This window comes from Lynx canadensis, chromosome B2, assembly GCF_007474595.2.
Source record: "Lynx canadensis isolate LIC74 chromosome B2, mLynCan4.pri.v2, whole genome shotgun sequence".
Lineage (NCBI taxonomy): Eukaryota > Metazoa > Chordata > Mammalia > Carnivora > Felidae > Lynx > Lynx canadensis.
The window spans coordinates 53417956-53438712 of record NC_044307.1 but is presented as its reverse complement, the minus strand read 5'-3'; the positions used below and the strand labels follow the sequence as shown (position 1 = coordinate 53438712).

At 34.4% G+C, this 20757-nt stretch overlaps 1 protein-coding gene across 1 annotated transcript in view; it reads left to right on the top strand.

Annotated features, from left to right (window-relative positions):
- Window positions 1-20757, top strand: part of BMP5 (bone morphogenetic protein 5) — a 119918-nt gene that overhangs the window by 75102 nt on the left and 24059 nt on the right. Inside the window, exon 3 of the mRNA XM_030315736.1 lies at window positions 6286-6434. Within this exon, the coding sequence (XP_030171596.1) occupies window positions 6286-6434 (149 nt within the window). The remainder of the gene's footprint in view (window positions 1-6285; window positions 6435-20757) is intronic.

The window sequence follows — 20757 nt, the reverse complement described above, 5'->3', positions numbered from 1 at the left end:
CTCCCGCCAGTCCGTGGAGCGCGCACCGCCTCGCCGCCCTTCCTACCCTCTTCCGTGGGCCTCTCGTCTGCACTTGGGTCCGGTGACTCCGTTCTGCTAATCCTCTGGCGGTTTTCTGGGTTATTTAGGCAGGTGTAGGTGGAATCTAAGTGATCAGCAGGACGCGCGGTGAGCCCAGCGTCCTCCTACGCCGCCATCTTCCTGCGCCTCCCATCAGCAGTTTTCTCAGCTAAGTAATTTATATCTCACTTAGTTCCAGTACTCTTTGATATGTTTTGGTTACCTTCAGAGGTAGAATCCCAGACTAGCTGATTTCACATCAGGCATTCTTGGTCATAATTTTTATTTTAGTTTTATAAAGAGAATACTCTCATTTTTCAACTATTTAGACAGTAGAGGAAGTTAACATTTCACACATTTAAAACTACATGCATAGTGTGCTACTATGCACATGTTTGGATACTTATATGGGCGTACTTATATGCCTGATTATAAAGAGAACACATAATCATGATATGATCCTATAAAAATGATAACTGCTTTACCCAAGTAAAAGATCCAAAATATTAGAGGGAGAAACTGAATATTTATATAATGTATTTGTTTATAAACACAGATATATAATCAATGCAGTTAAATAATACCATAAATAATTATGCACATATATTTTAGTCATATTGTAGAAGATATTCTTTAGTATAGCAATAGTCCTTGTTTCACTCTCAAAATATATATGTGAAAACTTTCAAACTTTTTACATGCATGTTTGACATCATATCTATCACCGTAGCCATATTTCGAGTCATATATGACAGTATTACAAACCACATCATCTGCAGGTCCATCTCTGTTGTTTGAAAAACAACACTTTTTGAATCTGTGTTTGATGCTGTCATTGGAAATACTATGTTATCAAAAACACCGGTATTACACGTTTTTTGTTATTGTTTGTTTTTAGACTCTTCTATTTTTTTTATTTTTTTTATTTTTTTTAACGTTTATTTATTTTTGAGACAGAGAGAGACAGAGTATGAACGGGGGAGGGTCAGAGAGAGGGAGACAGAATCTGAAACAGGCTCCAGGCTCTGAGCTGTCAGCACAGACCCCGAAGCGGGGCTCGAACTCATGAACCACGAGATCATGACCTGAGCCGAAGTTGGCCACTTAACCGACTGAGCCACCCATGAGCCTGTTTGTAGACTTTTCTACATGGATAAATGATATATCCACAATGCAGCTTCTGACTCTATGCTTCTATATATATGATTTTTTAAGAGAGTGACTTAACAAAGACAGCCAATAATTGGATTTTCAAGACAACACAGCCACGAAGAATTACTAAATTTCTTTAGGTCTTCTCCTTCTCTGCCTCCTTATCTCCTCCCCATCCCCACCCCACCCCATTCTACTCCCGCCTTTATCTTCTTCCTCCTTTCTGCTTTAGTGGTAACCAATTCTATCCCTAACATCTCTAAGCATGCACAAATAACATTGATTCAGGTTACTTGATGCTAATGTGCCTCCCCAAGTAATACTTTCCCAGACTTCACAGGCCAAAATTAAGCAATTTAGAGCCATCTGTGTTATACTGCATGTAAAAACTCACATATAGTTTGCTTCTCATTTAGATATTCAGATCATATTACATTTCCGTCTTTATAGAATCTTTTAAGGCAGGGGTCACCATACTATATTTTAAACATTGTGGAAATTGAGGCTGAGGAACCCCTTAATTGTTCAAGCTCTGTCTGATCCCCAAATCCTTTTTTTCATTACATTACACTAATAGTTATATCATAATGATAAAATTAAGCTTTAGTTTCTTCTGTTGTCATATAATGAAATACATAGCCTCAGTTTTCTCATCCCATCCATCTAAATTTTCAGATGAGTTGTAAGAATGATGACAATTCAAAGTTTGCTGAATTTTGGCCCCTGCTGCTCAGTCTATAATGAACTACCTACCCTCCTGGTATTTTGAGACTCCCAAGGCACATTTGCAAAACTCTTTCCTTTCTCAGTAAAATAAAAAGCACCCTTGTAAATCTGCATCTACAGCCCACCGATTTCCCATGACTAGACATGTTTAAACCTCTGGTCATGATTAAAGTAAAATCTGCTCCAATGTGTTTGTACGGAGCTATAAATGTACATATGTGCATATGATTTTTCACCTTTGAATAACTATTGTTAATAACTTTATTAAAGTTATTAAAGAGGTCTGCATGCATGTTGCAAATCCTTTTTCTGTTAAATATACCTGTATTTAACAATTGCATGATGACTTCATTTAGCTGTATAATAAATTATCATGCTTATTTATATCATAGTCTAGACAAATAATCAATTCTATCTAAAAAAATACAAATTTTAGCAATTTTCAATTATTTTCATCAATATACATTTACTTTCATATATTTGTTTTTGAAAATATTTCAGTGTTGATAATTGCTATAGCATAAATAAACATAGAAGATTCACATCCAGAATAATTTATGCCTTACAAAATACTTTAAAATAGTGTTATGGGCTCAAATGTGCCCCCTTTTCTCCGCTAATTCGTATATCAAAGTCTGAGTTTCTAGCACCTCAGAATGTGACCTTATTTAGAGATAGGGTCTTTGAAGAGATAAATAAATTAAAATGAGCCAATTAGGGTTGCCTTATAAAGAGAGGAAATTTGGACACAGATACATACACAGAGGTAAGATGATAGGAAGACACAAAAAGATGGCCATCTACAACACAAGGAGTCGGGCCTGGAACAGATCCTTCCCTCACAGCCCTCAAAAGAACCCTACTGACATCTGACATCTTGATTTGGACTTGCAGCCCCCAGAACTGTGAGACTATAAATTTCTGTTAAGCCACACAGTCTATGGTACTTTTTTTTTAAGTTTTTTTTTTAAGTTTATTTACTTGAGACAGAGAGAGAGAGAGAGAGAGAGAGAGAGAGAGAGAGAGAGACAGAGCATGAGCGAGGAAGAGTCAGAGAGAGAGAGAATCCCATGATGGAGCTCAAACTCATGAATTGTGAGGTCATGACCTGAACTGAAATCAAGAGTCAGATACCTAACCTACTGAGTCACCCAGGTGCCCTTATGGTACTTTGTTATGGCAACCTTAGGAACTAACACTAGCATTCTGAAATAATTGCTTATATACATCTATGTAAATGGACTTTATTGACTTTGCTAGAATGCAGATTTTATTTTTGGTTTCATTATTATAATTGTAAAAAATATACAAGAATTCTATTATGGACTTATTTCTTCTACAAATAAATATATTTTCTTACACATGTATTTTCTCTCTACCATATTCCTTTTAAATGAATTAATATTTTCAAATATCTTTTATTAGACATTTTGAGAATTTCTATAAAAACATCAGGTGAAAATAGTAAGATGAGGCAACTTTTCCAAGTTTATTTTATATTATTCATAGGACATGGTTATTATTTCTAGTATTTCCAATGATGTAAGTTCCATTTTTTAGAGGAGTAATTTTATACTTCAAAAGAAATCACATCTAATTTTCTATAGAACGAGTGGGAATTTATTTTTAAGAGACTGTTATGAAAGGTCCTACATCAGTGAAAATTACAGAATTGTTACCATTGCATTGATTAGTAATAGACTTGATTTTTCCAAAGCATATTCTGTTGCCCATAGGTAATGCAGAAGAGTTTCTATAAAAGGACTGAGGAGAAATTAAAACATACAATTTATCAGTCAAAAATAAAATAGCTTTGAATATGAATAGGAAATCATGGAGCTTATGAAAGCAATGGAAATGTCATAACTTCGGGGGTGGTGACTAGAAATGGATGGATTTTTCAAGCCATACTATCTGCCTAAATTTACCCTCTAATGAATTGCAAGTTGCATCTCTGAAATTTGTATATTTAAGGCTTGATTGAATCCTCTGGCTGGTGTGTTTTCTAAATATGTGCATTAAAACTGAAACCATTTTCCTCACAGTCATGCTTGAAAATTTGGGGACTTGGGCACGGATATTTTGGGAATTTTTTTTTTCTGGAAAAATAGCATTATTTAAAAATAAAAGAAAATATTACCTGAATAACTACCTAAAGACCTTTGTTAATTAGTGGTGATTGCTCTCAAATTTTACCTCTTTGTTCTTTTTTTTTGTTTTTCAAGTGTCTGTTTATATCATACCAAGGGATAACATTAAAAGCTTTGCGGAGTTTAGTAGAACATGTATACTGTATTTCAAATGAAAGCAGTTTTGACAGCAGGGTGGCGCTTAAGTATTTCCCAAGCTGCAGGGCGACTCCTTCTGTTTAAGAGCTAATAATGTGATTAAATTAATTCTAATATTACAGTCTCAAAGACACTTATCAAATATCTCAAGAATTTAACGATAATTTGTATTTTCTTGGATTCTGTTTACTTGATGAGTTTTCCAAGTTAGGAAGAAGAGGGACAATTTGATTGATCCCTTCCCACTAAGAATATAATGGGTCCTTAAAATTCAAGTGGGAACTAATTGTATATTTTCACTGTATTGTAGTATATGCTTGTCATATGTCTTTGATATCTCAAACTGAGTCCGATTTTGGAAATGAAAAGGTGTCTGGAACCCTCCTTTGGTAAACATTATGATTAAAATTGTGAAGGAGAGGGGTGCCTGGGTGGCTCAATCCATTGAGCATCTGACTTCAGCTCAGCTCATGTTCTCACAGTCCATGAGTTTGAGCCCCATGTCAGGCTCTACCTCGACAGCTCAGAGCCTGGAGCCTGCTTCAGATTCTGTGTCTCCCTCTCTCTCTGCCCCTCCGCCGTTCACCCTGTATCTTTCTCTCTCAAAAATAAAATAAAAACATAAAACATTTTATAAAAATTAAAAAAATAAAATTGTGAAGGAGGATGAGAGTTGTATAGTCGGAGTAGTATAGATGGATGATTTAAATAATCATAATACATTTATTTTAACTTTTTTAGGTTAATGAAAGGATGGAATAAATCAAGTTGAAATAAAGAAATGAAGATGTAGCTTCCAAAATATTGAGAATCTTCACTTCTGTTAAAAATAAATTTTCAATTATAATATTTTTTAAGAAATAATATATACATGATTTGATTTTATTCAAAATTTGCTTTTTACATTTTCTAAGCCATTTTCTAAGTGTCTTGTGTGATGCAGATAGATGACAAATACAGTAGAACAGTATTTAACACAGCTGATTATGACATAGTTTTGACTTTCCTCATTCAAATAATGTCCTTAAGCAGAATCAGCACAGTATAAAAGGTCATAAAAGTGCATAATAGTCTATTTCTATTCTGCTTTGAAGAAGTTCTAATGCTTTTCCCTTCACCTACCTGACCTTCAATTTCATCAATATGAAAGAGCTATTGTCAAGATTACATGTTGGAAATTTGTAACATTTAGCTCCGAGGCTGCCATTAGTAAGGAAATAATAAATAAAGCAATTCGCTATAATTCAACAAATATTTATGCATTTGGAAATTGAATGCTAAAATTAATCTTGATAAATGTCAATCACTGTGGAGATCATTCTAAAGCAACAAGTTCATAATTATCACCGCAGGGGTCTTATGCATGCAGAGGACGTTAAAGCAAGTCAGGGTGCACCTGCTGCTCAATCCATTGAATTCACTTTTAATCAAATAGTGTGGTCTGAGACCCTCTCTTGGCCTTTGGTACCCATAAAATAATTACATAATAAAAATGGAATGAAATAAACAAAATAAAAATATATAATAAAAATGGGAAAACATATACTAAAAAATGAATAAAAAAGAAAAACGTCCCTAAAACAGATGGTTGCATCACCTGCCTGTACTCCATTCTTTTAACAAGCCACATTCATCACCCAAATTAGAGTAGCTACTTTCATCTCCATTTCCTTTCAATTTAATCCTTGCTGGTGTGAACTTGCCAATGATGGCTATGTACAGATAGTGGTTTCAGGGAACACTGATTACCAGAGACCAAATCTAGACCACAAAGCCTGTTTGTAAAGGCAAGTGAAGAGCAGGAAAATGGAAATTACTTTCAGATATTACTAATCTGCACCAGATTTGGGTTGGGGGCCCAACAATAAAAGGTTCTGTGTCTTATTTACCCGTCACTTGAGTCACTTGTTCCCCTTGTGCTTTAATTATCTTTTGTTATTTCTTTTAAGTTTTGTTATTTTACAGAGTGCTTTTGGAATGTTTTCACTTAAGTATAGGAAATGATGATTTTCATTCACACTTTTAACTTTTTTGTTGTTGTTGTTCTTTTTCTCCCTAGGGATGCAGATCTGTTCCTGTTAGACACAAGAAAGACCCAAGCTTTAGATGTGGGTTGGCTTGTCTTTGATATCACTGTGACCAGCAATCATTGGGTAATTAATCCACAGAATAATTTGGGTTTACAGCTCTGTGCAGAAACAGGAGATGGTAAGCAATGAATTTCAATATTTTTCATGGGGCTAGTTTTGACACACTGAGAGTTACAACTTTGTACACAATTTAACCAAGATATGTTTTATACCTACGTTGTGCAAGGTAGCACCCGCCATAGGATAGTTCAATACATCAATTAGTTAATTGATTTATAAACATATTTACTCAACACACATTTATTTTCAGCCTCTGTGGTGGGGATAAGGGGTAAAGAAGAATTATGTATTGGTCCTGGCTCTGAAAGAGTTTTTAATCTAGTCTTGAAGAACTGTATGCAAACAAATAGCACTACCATAACAACACCAAAAGAAAGCTATATACAAAATGCTATGGATCTATGTCTTGATTATGATGGTAGTTATACAACTATATAGTTTATAAGAATTTATAGAACTGTACATTGAAATGAACACTACTGTATGTAAAAAATATCTCAAAACTTGACTAAAAATAACAAAGACATACACATATACATAATAGTGCTAGGGAAACAGGCAAAGGAGCTACCAATAATACAGGGGAGAAAAGAGGCACGAAATACTGCAAAAAATAACATCGTTTGGTCTTAACATATTCCAATATTTGGTCAAAGACAACACCTCCAGGGTCATCTGTTGAGTTGGGGGTGGGAGGGGATCAGTAGGAAAGGTTTATTTTGAGGAAGCTCCAGAAGTTTTTTTATGCTCACCAGTACTCATTGACCAACTGTATGGCATGCGCTTGGCTAGATGCTAGATGTAAAATGGTATACTTAGAAATATACCAAGTGGGCTACATTGTGCCTCACACTCTGTGAATGTTAGGGCCAGGTCCAGGGAGGGTAATTTATAAATGAATGATTAATTAGAGGGTGTACCTTATTTAAGTTTTACTCTTTTAGTTTTCTGCAGGATCAGTCAGTAGACACATTCACCCTAGAGGCTGCCCTACTCATTCCTCTTTGCAGTATTACACTACAGCCTTGCTCAAAACATATAGTTAAGTAAAAGTTGGGTCTGATTTGGGTCTCTTTTAAAGGGGTTCATCGCTATAAGCATTAGGACTTCACAGTGACATTGTGTTACCTATATAACCAGATTCATAGCTGAAGAATACTCTACTGGTTCCCCAAGGATTGTGTATATGAAATGAGACTGACAGATACAAACCAAATATATTATCAAGTTCATCCTCGGATCTTGATCTAGTAATAGAGTTATTGAAGTTCTTAGTGTTATTGAAGTGTTTCAGACATTTTCCCACCAAATCTAGGCTTTTCATAGATTTTAATGGCAGCACTGAATGAAATTTTTTTAAACAATTCAAATATTTTGAAGTATAGGTTATTTTTCAATTATGGCTTTGTGATTAGCATTGAGGATTTGCAGAGTTCAAGCATTATGAATGTAGACTGAGAAAGTATGCATTTAAATAATCTTCCAAGAATTCTTACACTGTCAAACTACTGTACATTTATGGTCAGAAATGTGACTGGGAAATCAGCACTGTGGGGGTGAGCAGTCATTTCTTCCCTGGTATGTGGCCCAAACAAGAAAAATTAAATTAGTGGTATGTGCTTCTCCTAGTCTTCTCCTCAGGGAAATGCTTGAAATGTCTAACTAAACAATTCAAGAGATCTATGAAATATGATCAGCCTCTTTCTTTTTCATTCCCTACCCATTCGCACCCCACTTGAAAATTCTGAAATTTCTCTCTCTTTTTTTTTTCACTCTTTCTTCTGTATTGGATCTCTCTGCTTTACTATCTATGTAATTTGGCTTCTGTTTTGCTTTCAACTTACGTTTTTCTCGCCAAGAACTCTTTATATTTTGTAGTTTCCTCCCACTCCTTGATTTATTTCTCCTATATGTTAGGGTAATTTTACTTTAAATTTATGCTGTATTATTTAATAATATGGGAAGATTGTTTTGAGCCTAAAATAAATTAATATTTCATTTTTTTCAAAGGTTTCCAAGTCCTTTATTTAAGACTTAGGTTATATACAGCCTTGGTTGCTTTTCTTTATCTCTGTAATACTGTCCAATATTAAAATATGAAAATGGTTAAATGTGCTAGGCAAACTGGCTTTGTGCCTTTAAGCAATACTTAAAACAGATTTTAACCAGAGCTAGAGCATATTTGGCCTTCAGAAAGCAAATGGCCCTCCTGGTCCCTTAGTTTTATTAACTGTGACCTTATGGAGAATATACTTGTGACATTTCTCTATAAATATGAATAACCAGATGCTTCAGCTTATTATTGCTTCATTCATTACTACTGCTGATGTGCTCAATGTGATATTGTGATATTGCTTCAAACAGAGCAAACCATTTTTAATTTACAGTAATTGGTTCTGAAAACATTTACTTCTCAGCAAAAGTAATTGGCAGTCATGATTGGATGATACTCAGATGATTTCAAACAATTTGTTGATTACCCACTTATTCATTTGTTTGGCATAAACTTATTGAGTATCTATACATGAAAGACAGTATGTTAAAGGGCAATATAATCTGGGAGACAGATATACGTAGCTAATTTTAGAAAGGATAAAGCATTCTAAATGCTAAAAATAGTAGCACAATCAAGACACTACAGGAAAATGGAAGAGAGAGAGTTAATTCCAAACAAGTAAGAGCCAGAAGGACAGTGGTTCAGGTGACTTTTAAGCCAGGTCAGTTCAATAAGATTTCAAGAAATGGAGATGAGAAGAGAGGGAACTGTGGGCGTATGTGGAGTGGTGGAAGGGAGAATTCATTCCTAGATGAGGAAACAAGGTGAGTCAATGAATAGAATGGCAAATCGCATGGTATAGTCTGGAAAAAGTCAATAGCTCAGAGTTGGCCAGAACAACAATCATGTATGAAATATGACTGCAAATGCTATTAGGAAAGTGATTTGGAGACAAATCATGGAAGGAAAATGAAATCTCACTTATGTATAGTATATTCTTGTTGCTTGATCACACGTCATAAAAGAACCAGACTTGCTGCTTTAATCAATCACAGCAACACCATCGTATGAATGTTGGTTTCATGAGGTCATAGGATGTATATTTCACCTTCACAGTTGTACCCTCTGTGCTTGGTACAATGAGGCTTGTGGGTAGGTATTAAAAATGTGTCTTGAATGATCACTGAATGAGTTTGTGATTTAAAAGACTTTTATACACCATCTGCCACTGAACATGTTACTCTTAAGAAGACATTCCAAACTATAACTTTTGGGTGATTATTAACCAAGTCAGTCTGGTGTAACACAGGAGCAGAGTTTTGTACCCAACTCACAGTACAGTAGTTAAAGCAGTTTCAGTCATAAAGTGAGGAGAAAACCAGTGATGTATATTATTAAATTTTGATTATCTTTCTCCTGCAAAAAGAGAAAAAAGGTAAAGAGGCCCAAATATATTTTGGAAGTCAAAAGACTGCTGAAATCAAAACTAGCATTATGATTCCTCAGAGGAACTGTGAAAAACATGTCAGTTTATGAAATATTCTTTTTAGAAATTTGACAAATGAACTGCCATAGATTGGGCAGGAGACTTTAAGAATATTCCATTGATTTTTTTTCATACAGAATAATTCCCTGAACTCCACACATTTGTTTCATCAAAATTAAGCAAACATATGAGCAGGCAAACAAAAAAGAAACACTGCTGCTTCTTAATGGTCTATTCTAGAGATTCCAGACATGGATCCACTTGTGTAAAATCACTTTCAAAGTTCTCAAGCATTCTCTCATGGTGGTTAAAAGATTTCTGTGATAAGATAGTCTCTCTTTATTAACAGCAAATGAGTAGGCTTAGGTCTGTCTTATAATTTATTGTAAGATTTTTAGCTCACCAAGTTATAAAAACACATTAATCATCTGAATTATTAGGTCTTTATTAAAATTGTTAATAAACCTATGGTACCATTATTCTTTACACATATATACATACAGGGCTTGTTACACAGATAGAAATTTAACCGAGCTTTAAATACTAAGTGTTTCCCCCCCAAACACTACAATTTCCCACTGTTTGATGCTTTATATAGTTTAAACCTTCCAAGTACATTAATCCTTTTTTCAAACTTGGGTTTATAGAGATGGAAAAACAAAGAGAGTATTTTTGGGTTCATTAGAATGTCTTTAAAAAATCCTATGTTTTCAGACATTTTAGGTTTGGCAATACTCAGAATGAATTTTGCCAATGACTTTTTTTTCTTTCTATTCAAACCCACTTATACGTCAAAGAAAATTCAATCCGTATGTTTCTGATTCATTTGTATTCAAGTCATCAAAATGTTGTTTTGTCAGAGTACTGTTTAATGTCCCAGAAACATTATAAAGTTCTTTTTTTAATAAGACTCTAATATCCATTTTTCTTCAAATGAAGTTGTGGCATAATTTCCAAGCATATCAAGGTAAAAATTCAGATTTAAAGACAGATTTCAACGTTTCACTGAATTTTGTAGCCAATTCAAGAAAACAAATTTCAGAGGTATTAACTATGAAATAAAATTCCATTATGATTGATGCTTAAATATAAGATAGAGAAACATAGTTATTACTACAGATGACATAGAATTTAAAGTTTGTATACTTAATTTTTTCATACTTAATTGACATAAGAAGGATAAAGAAATAGAATAAATAACTCCATTCTAGAAGTAGAAATTCTAAGAAGAAATTATTAGGAAAACTAGATTCATATCTTAGCTCTGTTTGGGGCACCTGGGTGGCTCAGTCGGTTAAGCGTCCGACTTCAGCTCCGGTCATGATCTCATGATTCATGGGTTTGAGCCCTGTGTCAGGCTCTGTGCTGACAGCTCAGAGCCTGGAGCCTGCTTTAGATTTTGTGTCTCCCTCTCTCTCTGCCCCTCCCCTGCTTACACTATCTCCCTCTCTCTCTCTCTCCCTCACTCTCTCTCTCTCAGAAATAAACATAAGAATTTTTTTAAATCTTGGCTCTGACAAAGTAGTTCATGTTTTAGTCATAGCATTAATAGAATGAGTATTAGTGCTAATTACTTACAATGACTGTGTGAGGCTGTATTAGTTGAAAGGACCTGGCACATGGTAAGACAGGAATAAAAGGTCTTTATGCTGAATAGTACTAGAGAATGCACACAGACTTTTCACTTACTCCAGGTGACACTCATTTAACTTAGGATCAATTTTTTTTAAATATAGAGGTTGTACTGATGATTTAAGGAAGTTTTAGATAAATTCACAAATGATAGTCCACTGGAAAAAGGTGAGATTATTGATAAATGTTCTTAAACTTTGAGTTGGCAGCCAAATGTATAAGTAGCTACATTATTATGATCATGTCTAATAACTTGGGTTAATAAAGTGATTATTGATAGGAAACTTTTAAATATATTCCAATCTGGAGTATGAAGCCAATAGAAATGAACACTCAGAGATATACATCATGATTAATTGATTCCTTATATTGGTTATTCATAGGTACCAGAGATTATAAAATTATTAGTACTAATATAGTAGCATTCTTGAGTCCCAGTCATCTTACTCTTAGAAAACATAACATAGATATTTTGGGGATAACTAATTACTTCATTGAAAATAATGAATGGGGCGCCTGGGTGGCTCAGTCGGTAAAGCATCCGATTTCCGCTCAGGTCATGATCTGTTGGTTTGTGAGTTGAGCCCCGCGTCGGGCTCCGTGCTGACAGCTCAGAGCCTGGAGCCTGCTTCAAATTCTGTTTCCCCTCTCTCTGCCCCTCCCATGCTCACGATTTGTCTCTGTCTCTCAATAATAAATAAATGTTAAAAAATTTTTAAAAAAGAATATAATGGAAACAAGTTTTTGTCACTTAATAGGCTTACCCATATAGGGATAATTGATTAAAGGCTAGCCTATATTACCATTAGAAACAATTTCCAAACCAAAGATGCCTCAGTATAAATTACTAGTATTTGACTTCATAAACCTTCATATTAGCATCAAGATGTCTTCTTACAAAGAAGGTAGAATTAGAAGCAGTATTTTAATGTTCAAAGAACACGTGGCTAAAGAAATATTGATGGTCTTTGCTAAAGGGTTTTTCTGAACATGTCATGCTGATATTTATAGCACATTGCATAAAATTCCCACTCTATAAATGCCATTTTCTATAAAATAATCAGAAAATGGAAGATACCATATGAATTCATTGGAAGAACATCAGAGAAGACCTTCCTGAAAGTGAAGGAAACAAACCATTGTAAATGTTCCTCCTCCTCAGATTATAATCTGACCCATGCTGGTCAGCAGCTGTCTATTTCTCAGACATTGTAAAGGAGTAAAATTGGAGCATTTTTTCTGCTTGTTAGTGCACAAGGGTTTTCTCTGTTGTATTTTTAGAAGTCACACATATCAGAGCTTTTCTAAAGACACAATTTAATCTTCTATTATTTTCACCAACATTGTGCAAATTAAAAAAAAAAGTCAACTTTAGTTATCAGTACTATTATCTTGAAAGTGAGTATTTTTGAACTTTCATTACCCAGGGTTCCTACTCATGGGTTTTTGTTACTGTTCACTCCTGGGAATTAGCAGCTACTCCATCTACATTAATGATAGGGAATGGAATTACTCATTTTTTTTTCTACAGCCATGAGGTCTGTGTTAATTGCTAATTTTCCCTACTCAGTGAAGAGTAATTCAACATACTGATAAAAATTTTCCTCAAAATTGCAGTATCGTGCTATGTCTTTTAAATATGCTATGTTAAAAAGTCAGATTTTTAAAAAAAATTCACTGGCACCTTTTGAATTACAGAATATTTATTCCTAATTAGAAAAATATATCCTGGTGTCTACAGTCCTCGTGTCATTATATGTTAAACAGACGTGTAAATTACTAAGTTGATATTCGTTTAAACTTTATTGGATGTGAGCATGTTGATGTGAGATAGATGAAGAGTTCTTAATGTGTATCTGTTTCCATTTAATGTCCTAGAATCTGCTATTTTTAAATGGAATTATTTGGTTAAATAAGTTTGTTGTGTTATCCTAAGGATTCCTAAGAGAGTCGTTTCTACCACAGGGGAAAAATCTCCAAATTAAGCGCCTGTGTTGTCAAATGACTATTTATCTGTGTCAAGGGTCAGATGATCTATGTGGCCAGTTAATCTGAATATCAGCTGACACAGTGCTAATAAGTAGCAGAAGAAATTCAAAGATCAAGGGTGATATTTTTCTTTTTGTCCTGCTGTTTTGACTAGAGTTTCTCATTATTTATCTAAGTTCAAAAAGTTGAATTATGTCTACTTATCAGAGGATCTTTTAAACATTTTGAGATTGATAATATTCTCTTTCCTTATCTGAACTTTATCTTATAAAGTAATTAAGTCATTTTTGTTCATAAAACCATATGGCTCCCTTTTGCTGAATTTATGATGATGACAGTTGGTTTCAAATAAATAAATGAGAGAATCTGCATATCCAAGAAACTGCAAGAATCACGTATCTTGCTAAATGTTCTGAAAATAATAGGGAGCATATACTCCTATGATTAATATAAAGGAAGTCATTCTTTATGTACTATTTCATGTTAAGGATATTTAGAGCATACTTGCTTGACTTTTAGATGAATATTTAAGAATAAATTAGGAAGATAGTTGAAGAACAGACTTCAAATAAATAAATAAATAAATAAATAAATAAATAAATAAATAAAATTGGACGTTTACCCCACAGTCCAGAAATTAAATTAATGTGAGGTGGGGGGGAGGGGGGAAGCAGGTTTAGGCATAAGAAAAAAGAAGTGCCTAATAAGTGGACGTTAATGGCGAGAGAATGAGCTACATGTGACTGGAAGAATTCACCATTTATTTGACCTTTTTTCTAAGGATTGTTACATTGCATAAGTTATCAGTTAATTGTAATTTATGAGCTTAAATTTATACTTTAAGCATTATACATATATAAATATTATATTCAGAGAGGGTGCAGTTAGTGGAAATGTACCCTCTTAAAGGAACCTGGTATTAAATAGTCACATTCAAACCAAAACTAAAGATATTGTATAAAAACCAGAGATGGAGAAACTGGTAAAGAGAGGAAAGAAATGTTAGACATCTCATGAACTTTCTTTTGGGATAGGTGCATGTAGGTGAATGTGTGCATGCGTGCACACACACGTGTGTGTAGAGGGAAAATATTTGGTCATAAACACATTCTCAAGTAATCATGGGAGGAATCAGATATAAGTTCACAGTTGATAATCTATAATTACTAAGGTTTTTAGAGAGTTCTTATTACAGCATTTAGACAGGTTATAGTTTCTTTTACTTTAAGGGCCACAAAAACTTTTTCAGTATCATAACAAAACATAAAACTTAATCTAAAATTTTCCAGAACATTTTCTTTAAAGTGGCTTCAGTGTCCATCCTATTTCTATAGAATTTCAAAAACATTAAAGCATAAATTAATCTATGGAAATGTATTAGTTTCTAAAAAATCATTCTTTGTATGAATCAAACCATGGAGAGGTATTTAGAAGATGGCTAGAAGAGGGGTGGCCTGGGTGGCTGAGTCATTTAGGCATCCAACTTCAGCTCAGGTCATGATCTCGCAGTTCATGAGTTCACGCCGCGTGTCGGGCTCTTTGCTGACAGCTGGGAACCTGGACCCTACTTCAGATTCTGTGTCTCCCTCTCTCATTCCCTCCTACTTGCACTCTGTCTGTCTCTGTCTCAAAAATAAATAAAGATTAAAAAAATAAATTAAGAAAATAAATAAAAGATGGCTAGAAGAAACAAACTATATTGGTCACTTTATGTGAATGATTCAGAAAAGTTTCCATTGAGAAGAATTCCTGTATCTTTATGGTAAAAATGTCTATTGAAAATAAGTACGACATAGATTTCCCTTGTGGTTTAAAATAAGTATTGTTAATTTTCCAAAATCATGTAGGCTGTGACCTATGGGTTTTCGAACTCGTGTAATGTCTTAAAGCACATCAGAGAACATAAATCTTTTCTGTGTGCTTTAGATTTTTGCAATTTTCCCACTGCATAAAAATGAGCAAAATCATCAATATGTCTTTCATAGCTAGAGTAACTATACATAAATATTGGAGCACTGGTAAATTTGTACTTTGTTCAACCCTAGAGTTTATTAATTCTCTTATTAGTCATATATGGTTTTCATAAACTATACTTCATGTATTTTCAAGCTCACTCTATTTATCAAAATTTATCTTCTGTCTACATAAAGATATGCTTTTTTATACCCTGATTTTGGCAATATTTTTTTGCCAACGTCAATTATTCTTCCAGGCTAATATTTCGTATTTTTTAGTTCTTTATGATTAACCTAAGTTTTACTTCCTAGGTACATCTTTAGTTCATCTTAAATAAATATTCAAACTGTGTATTTGCTGTGATGGTCAGTTGCAATAATATTAATAACTAATGGAATCTAACATTTACTGAGAGCTTATTAAGTGCCTGACATTTTACTAGCTCTTTAAATGGAATATCTACTTTATCTTCACTATTATCCTATTTCGTACATGAGGAAACTCAGTCTCAGAAAGTTTAATAATTTTGCCCATGAATCTAATGATGATTTATTTTCAGAGCCAGCTCTTATATACTATGATTCCCACAAATTATATGAATTTTGTACAAATTCCAAACTGAAAAAAATAAAGGTAATTTTATAATTTCCAAATAAAACAATGCTATTAATAATGATTGTTATGGGACAAAATTGAATTTTATGTTGGACCTTTTGGGAATTACCTTTGAGTTTTTATATTTTCTGTCTGGTATTGAATTTTGATCTACCTTTTGTTACCACAAAAAGTAACAGCAATTTAACCATATTTTTTTGTTTTCTAAATCTAACTACTTCAGTATTTCTTTCAGCCCCTACACAATTATAGTTAATTTGATACACTCATAAATCAAAAAGTAGAAAAGGTAGTGATTCACTTCAACATGTAATTAAATTTAGCCAAATTTAATTTCTTTATTTTGAATTTAATAATGAACATGCCTTTCCTTGGTACAGTATATATCTCACTAATGTATTTTGATAGGCTCTCCTGTCATTTTCTCTCCCGTAATCCATATTCCTCATCATGGAATCCTCATATCTACCTCCCTCACCGCCCTTTTTAAATGGCAACTGGTGCTCAAGTTTGTAGTTTAAGTCGGAGTGCAGCAAACTTGCCCTGAGGCTAGTCAAGCATGCAGTTTCCAAATTCTAAAATTATTTTACAGAAAGTCAGTGTGAAGTCAATCCTTTCCCCCAATCTCACCTTCCCACCTTCCAGCATCAAAGCTGACGGCGAGTTGGTATTGTTTCAACCCTGAAGAGATCTTGGACTAGCTGAATTGTGTTTTGAATCAACACATTAGGGTGATTTTCCCCCCAAAATTGAAAAACAAATCCTCTGGCAATTAAACACGATTTTTAAAATTTGTGATTGTGTTTTGTTTTGTTTCATTTTGTTTCCCTATAAGCAGAGCTTAGTTGGGTGAACCATGACTGCTTTTCTAAAAACCTGGTGCTTTGAACAAAATGATCAGAATGTAATTTATAGATCCTTTAGTTCTGTTAGAAAGGAAGAATCATGATTCTTATTTCTTCTAAAATGTCTGCATTATATTTTTTATCTGATCAGTAGGCTGAAATGGGCCTCTCATAGCCTAATTTAATCTTGTATAATGGTTCGTAGAGAGAAAATAATTTTCCTTTATAAGTAGATGTTGATTATGGAATATATTCGGTAATAAATGGAAGAACTTGAATTTGCTTTTACCATGTCCATTATATATACAATGTTTTAAAACTAGGTTTTAAAGGCAATTTTCTTTGTTTTAATTTATAGTATGTTGATATTTCAATGAGAGACACATGGTAAACATAATTTTCTTATCCAGATTTTATCATCACAACTCAAAAACATACGTGAAAAAGAGTTTTGAAATCAGTGATTTAAAGTAAGCAGAGACAAACAGGAGTTAGTCTTACTTCATTATCTGGTGAAAGATGTATTTTACCATTTTTTAGATTTCCCTTAATGAAAAAGGATATGGAAGTGTTTGGCTACATCTGTATTTCTGTTTTTGATTTTCCCTAATTCAGAACAGTAACCATGGATCACCAATCTTGCCAAACAAATGCCAATGTCAGGAACATATGCCAGTTATTGTTGTTCGTTATATTCCCTATTCTAGACTCTAATTCTGGTTTAACTAATGATCTGAGGGTAAATATTTTCATGGTAATATTGATTTAGAGCCATGAACAATATGAGATTCTCCTTATTCTCATCATACACTAGAGTTAACTCCGTGTTTCCCACTCTTCTCTTTGTGAACTTCACCTATTGCAGATCCGTATTTCTTAAAGACACATTGTGAAAATAACAGCAGTGCTTGTTTTGCATCGTGAGCAGAGAACACAGTGGGAAGAAAAGAGAAGCTTTAGTGAATATAAGGCATGAGCTGCCACTGTATTCTGTGCAACTGAGAATTCACCTCTGGCACACCTGGTGTAAGCTCAAGTGGGAGAGAAGAAAACCAAAAGAGAAGCAAAAGTGTCTGACAAACAGAGCCAATAGCTGTGTTGCAAGAGGTGATCAGAATTTGAAATTGAAAGTAGAGGGAAAATACTTTGATAAGGGGATTACATAACTCAGCTGCTTAGAAATGAATGCTCATTTCTCTGTAGCGTGACACATTGCAATTTGAGTGGCATAGACACTGGGGAAACCAGTTGCCCTTTCATGGCTGGTGGGAAGTATTGAATACTTATTTTCCTGCTTACTAAGGAAAGTCCAACCTTGAACTTAACAAAACAAGCAGCTGTAACACTTCTTCCAGACACTACGTGTGTGTCACTGACAGATCTGAGATGGATGGTTTTCCTGGAGTCTTTGCAAGGTGGAAAGCAGAGACCCAAGACAAAGCATCAGGCCTAACCAATCCTCAACAAAGGGGAACACTTAAAGGAATAGCATGCTACTTTAGGATTGACAGGGATGAGTGAAAGATCCGCTCCTTCTCTGATTGTTATTTTATTCAGTTTTCAAGTGTAACCCGTGTGTGATTGCAAGGTGTAAATATGGTGCATATACATCTAGTGAGGTACCTCCCTTCAATAGATGGCAACTGTTTTATCATCAGAAGTACTGACTTAGCCAACCTTCTCAATTCCCACTTTTCTTGATCCTTTTGAAGAGCATGCTTATTACTTATTATGGGTACTCATATTTATATGCGGAAGTATTCACGTAATTTCTCTCTAAAGTAATGGAGCTAATGGAAATATGAAAGATCTACTTAGGCTATGAAATCAGATGCTGCTGCTGACCCAGGATAACCAAAAGGTAATGCTCTTGGAACCCAGCTATTATTTTGCATGCAGTCAGCTCAGCAGGATGCACTTGCTCTGGGGAACACCACGCTGGCCTCATGGTGGTGTGAGATCTCATCGTGCGACTGCTCCCTTATGTGAGGCAGGCCAGTTCACGTTCTTTCCGTAGCCAGAGACATGAGAAACGGGTGAAGAAAAGTTCTGCTTTTTTTCACTAAAAAAAATGTTTTGTGATCCAAACTTCATATGTGAAGGAAAGAATTAACTCCCAAAAGTCTTACCTTTTTTTTTTTTTTTTTTTCAAAAACAGATACTTACCATGGTGTACATTTTAGGTATCTCAGTATCAGGTCTTCATTGCATATTTTGGAAAATACCTTTTACTCTCTTCATTCTCTACTAGGTGTCAAAATAAATTTCTTTCATTTTGGTGGTATGGACTTGTCTAAAGATTCTGCAAGTAGCTTGTGATGGTTTCATGGCTTACTCATCAAATGGAAAGGAAAGATCAAACATTTAATGAACCATGTTTTTCTGTATGATAACAATTCTTTTGAATAATATATCATATAAACTGGTAAAAATGAATGTTTCCTTTAGACACTTATCAGTTTCCCAAGTAACTGCATTATGTTCATTTCAAAGGCCACTTTCACCTACTAGAGATAAAATGAAGTGTGAAAATAATTTAATTTCACTGCAATTAACTTAATTTTACTGCTATCAAACAAACTAAAACATGTTTGATTTCTAAAATTTCTGTTCACTGATTTCTTAACCCACAGAAATAGTGTTTCGAGGCTTTTTGTCGATTTCTGTGGAAACTCTGCTATGTTATAGTTTTATTTAAATCTATGATTTGAAAGGAAAGAAGTGTGGACTTTTTTATTTTAAAAAGTCACATCAGACTGGAAACAGGGCTAAAAATAATCCACTCTTCTCATGGTTTTGTGAAAAGAATGTTTCTGCTTTCTTAAAATAAATGAGGACTGTAAGACCAACTGCTAACCAATCTTTGGGGAGCATGTGACAGATGATGTCTGTAAAGCTTGTAGGGTCTCAGGGGAAAAGCGCTATATATAAAGAGAAGAGCTATTAAAAAATAAGTGCTTATGTGAAGGTAAACTGCAGTTCCTAGTTTGAGATTCATATTTTCACAAGCTGGAAATAAGGCCTGAGTAAAAAACATTTGTTGGGCTTGTCAGGCTTGAGACAGTAAGCCTCCTCATTTCAGAATGATGTCCTATGGAAGGAGACCGATCGTTTTCCATCACCTCAGTCCCACCCTTGGTGCAATAAAACACTTGAGTGTTCTGGACAGCTTCCACAACTAGGCACAAACCTCTCTGCTCCTTTACAGTTCTCGGCCTTTCTTCCCCCAGGCCCTCCTTCCTGCAGTCGCATGAGTTTCAGTTCTGAATGTTTGTGTCCCCCACCCTTACCCCTCACGTGCGCCTTGACTCATCATGCCAATGTTTCTGAACACTTTTTTTTCTAATCCCCACCACTTTCTCAAACTGTGAGGCATTACAGTCCCTTCAGCAAAAATTAAAAAAAAAAAAATTCAACTCTTTAAAAAATATCTTCTTTCTTTAATCTTCTTTACCCTTCACACACTAGATAGAGGAAAATGGATTTTTTTTCTATGGTTATGTTACCAGGAATGGTAAACTCAGTTCTTGTCTGCAGATAATTCTCAACTCCTAGTTCATGTCACTGTGTCAGGATCTGGTTCCCAATTGCCCTCCATGGATTTCATACCTCCAGTGTGTCATTTCTCTTTTATTATCAGCCACAGAATCCTATCCTATTCACATATATTATCAAATTTGTCCCTTCTTTTGTTTTTAACACTTTTTAATAATGAATATATAATTGCACATATATAATATTTCGTATAAAATAAAGTGATTATTTTTAATTTACTCTTTTAAATGTCAGTATGAAGAAGGGAATGGAAAGATCTAGCAAAGGCATTACATGAAGTGCCCAGCTCGTCGAATAGGACCCCAGA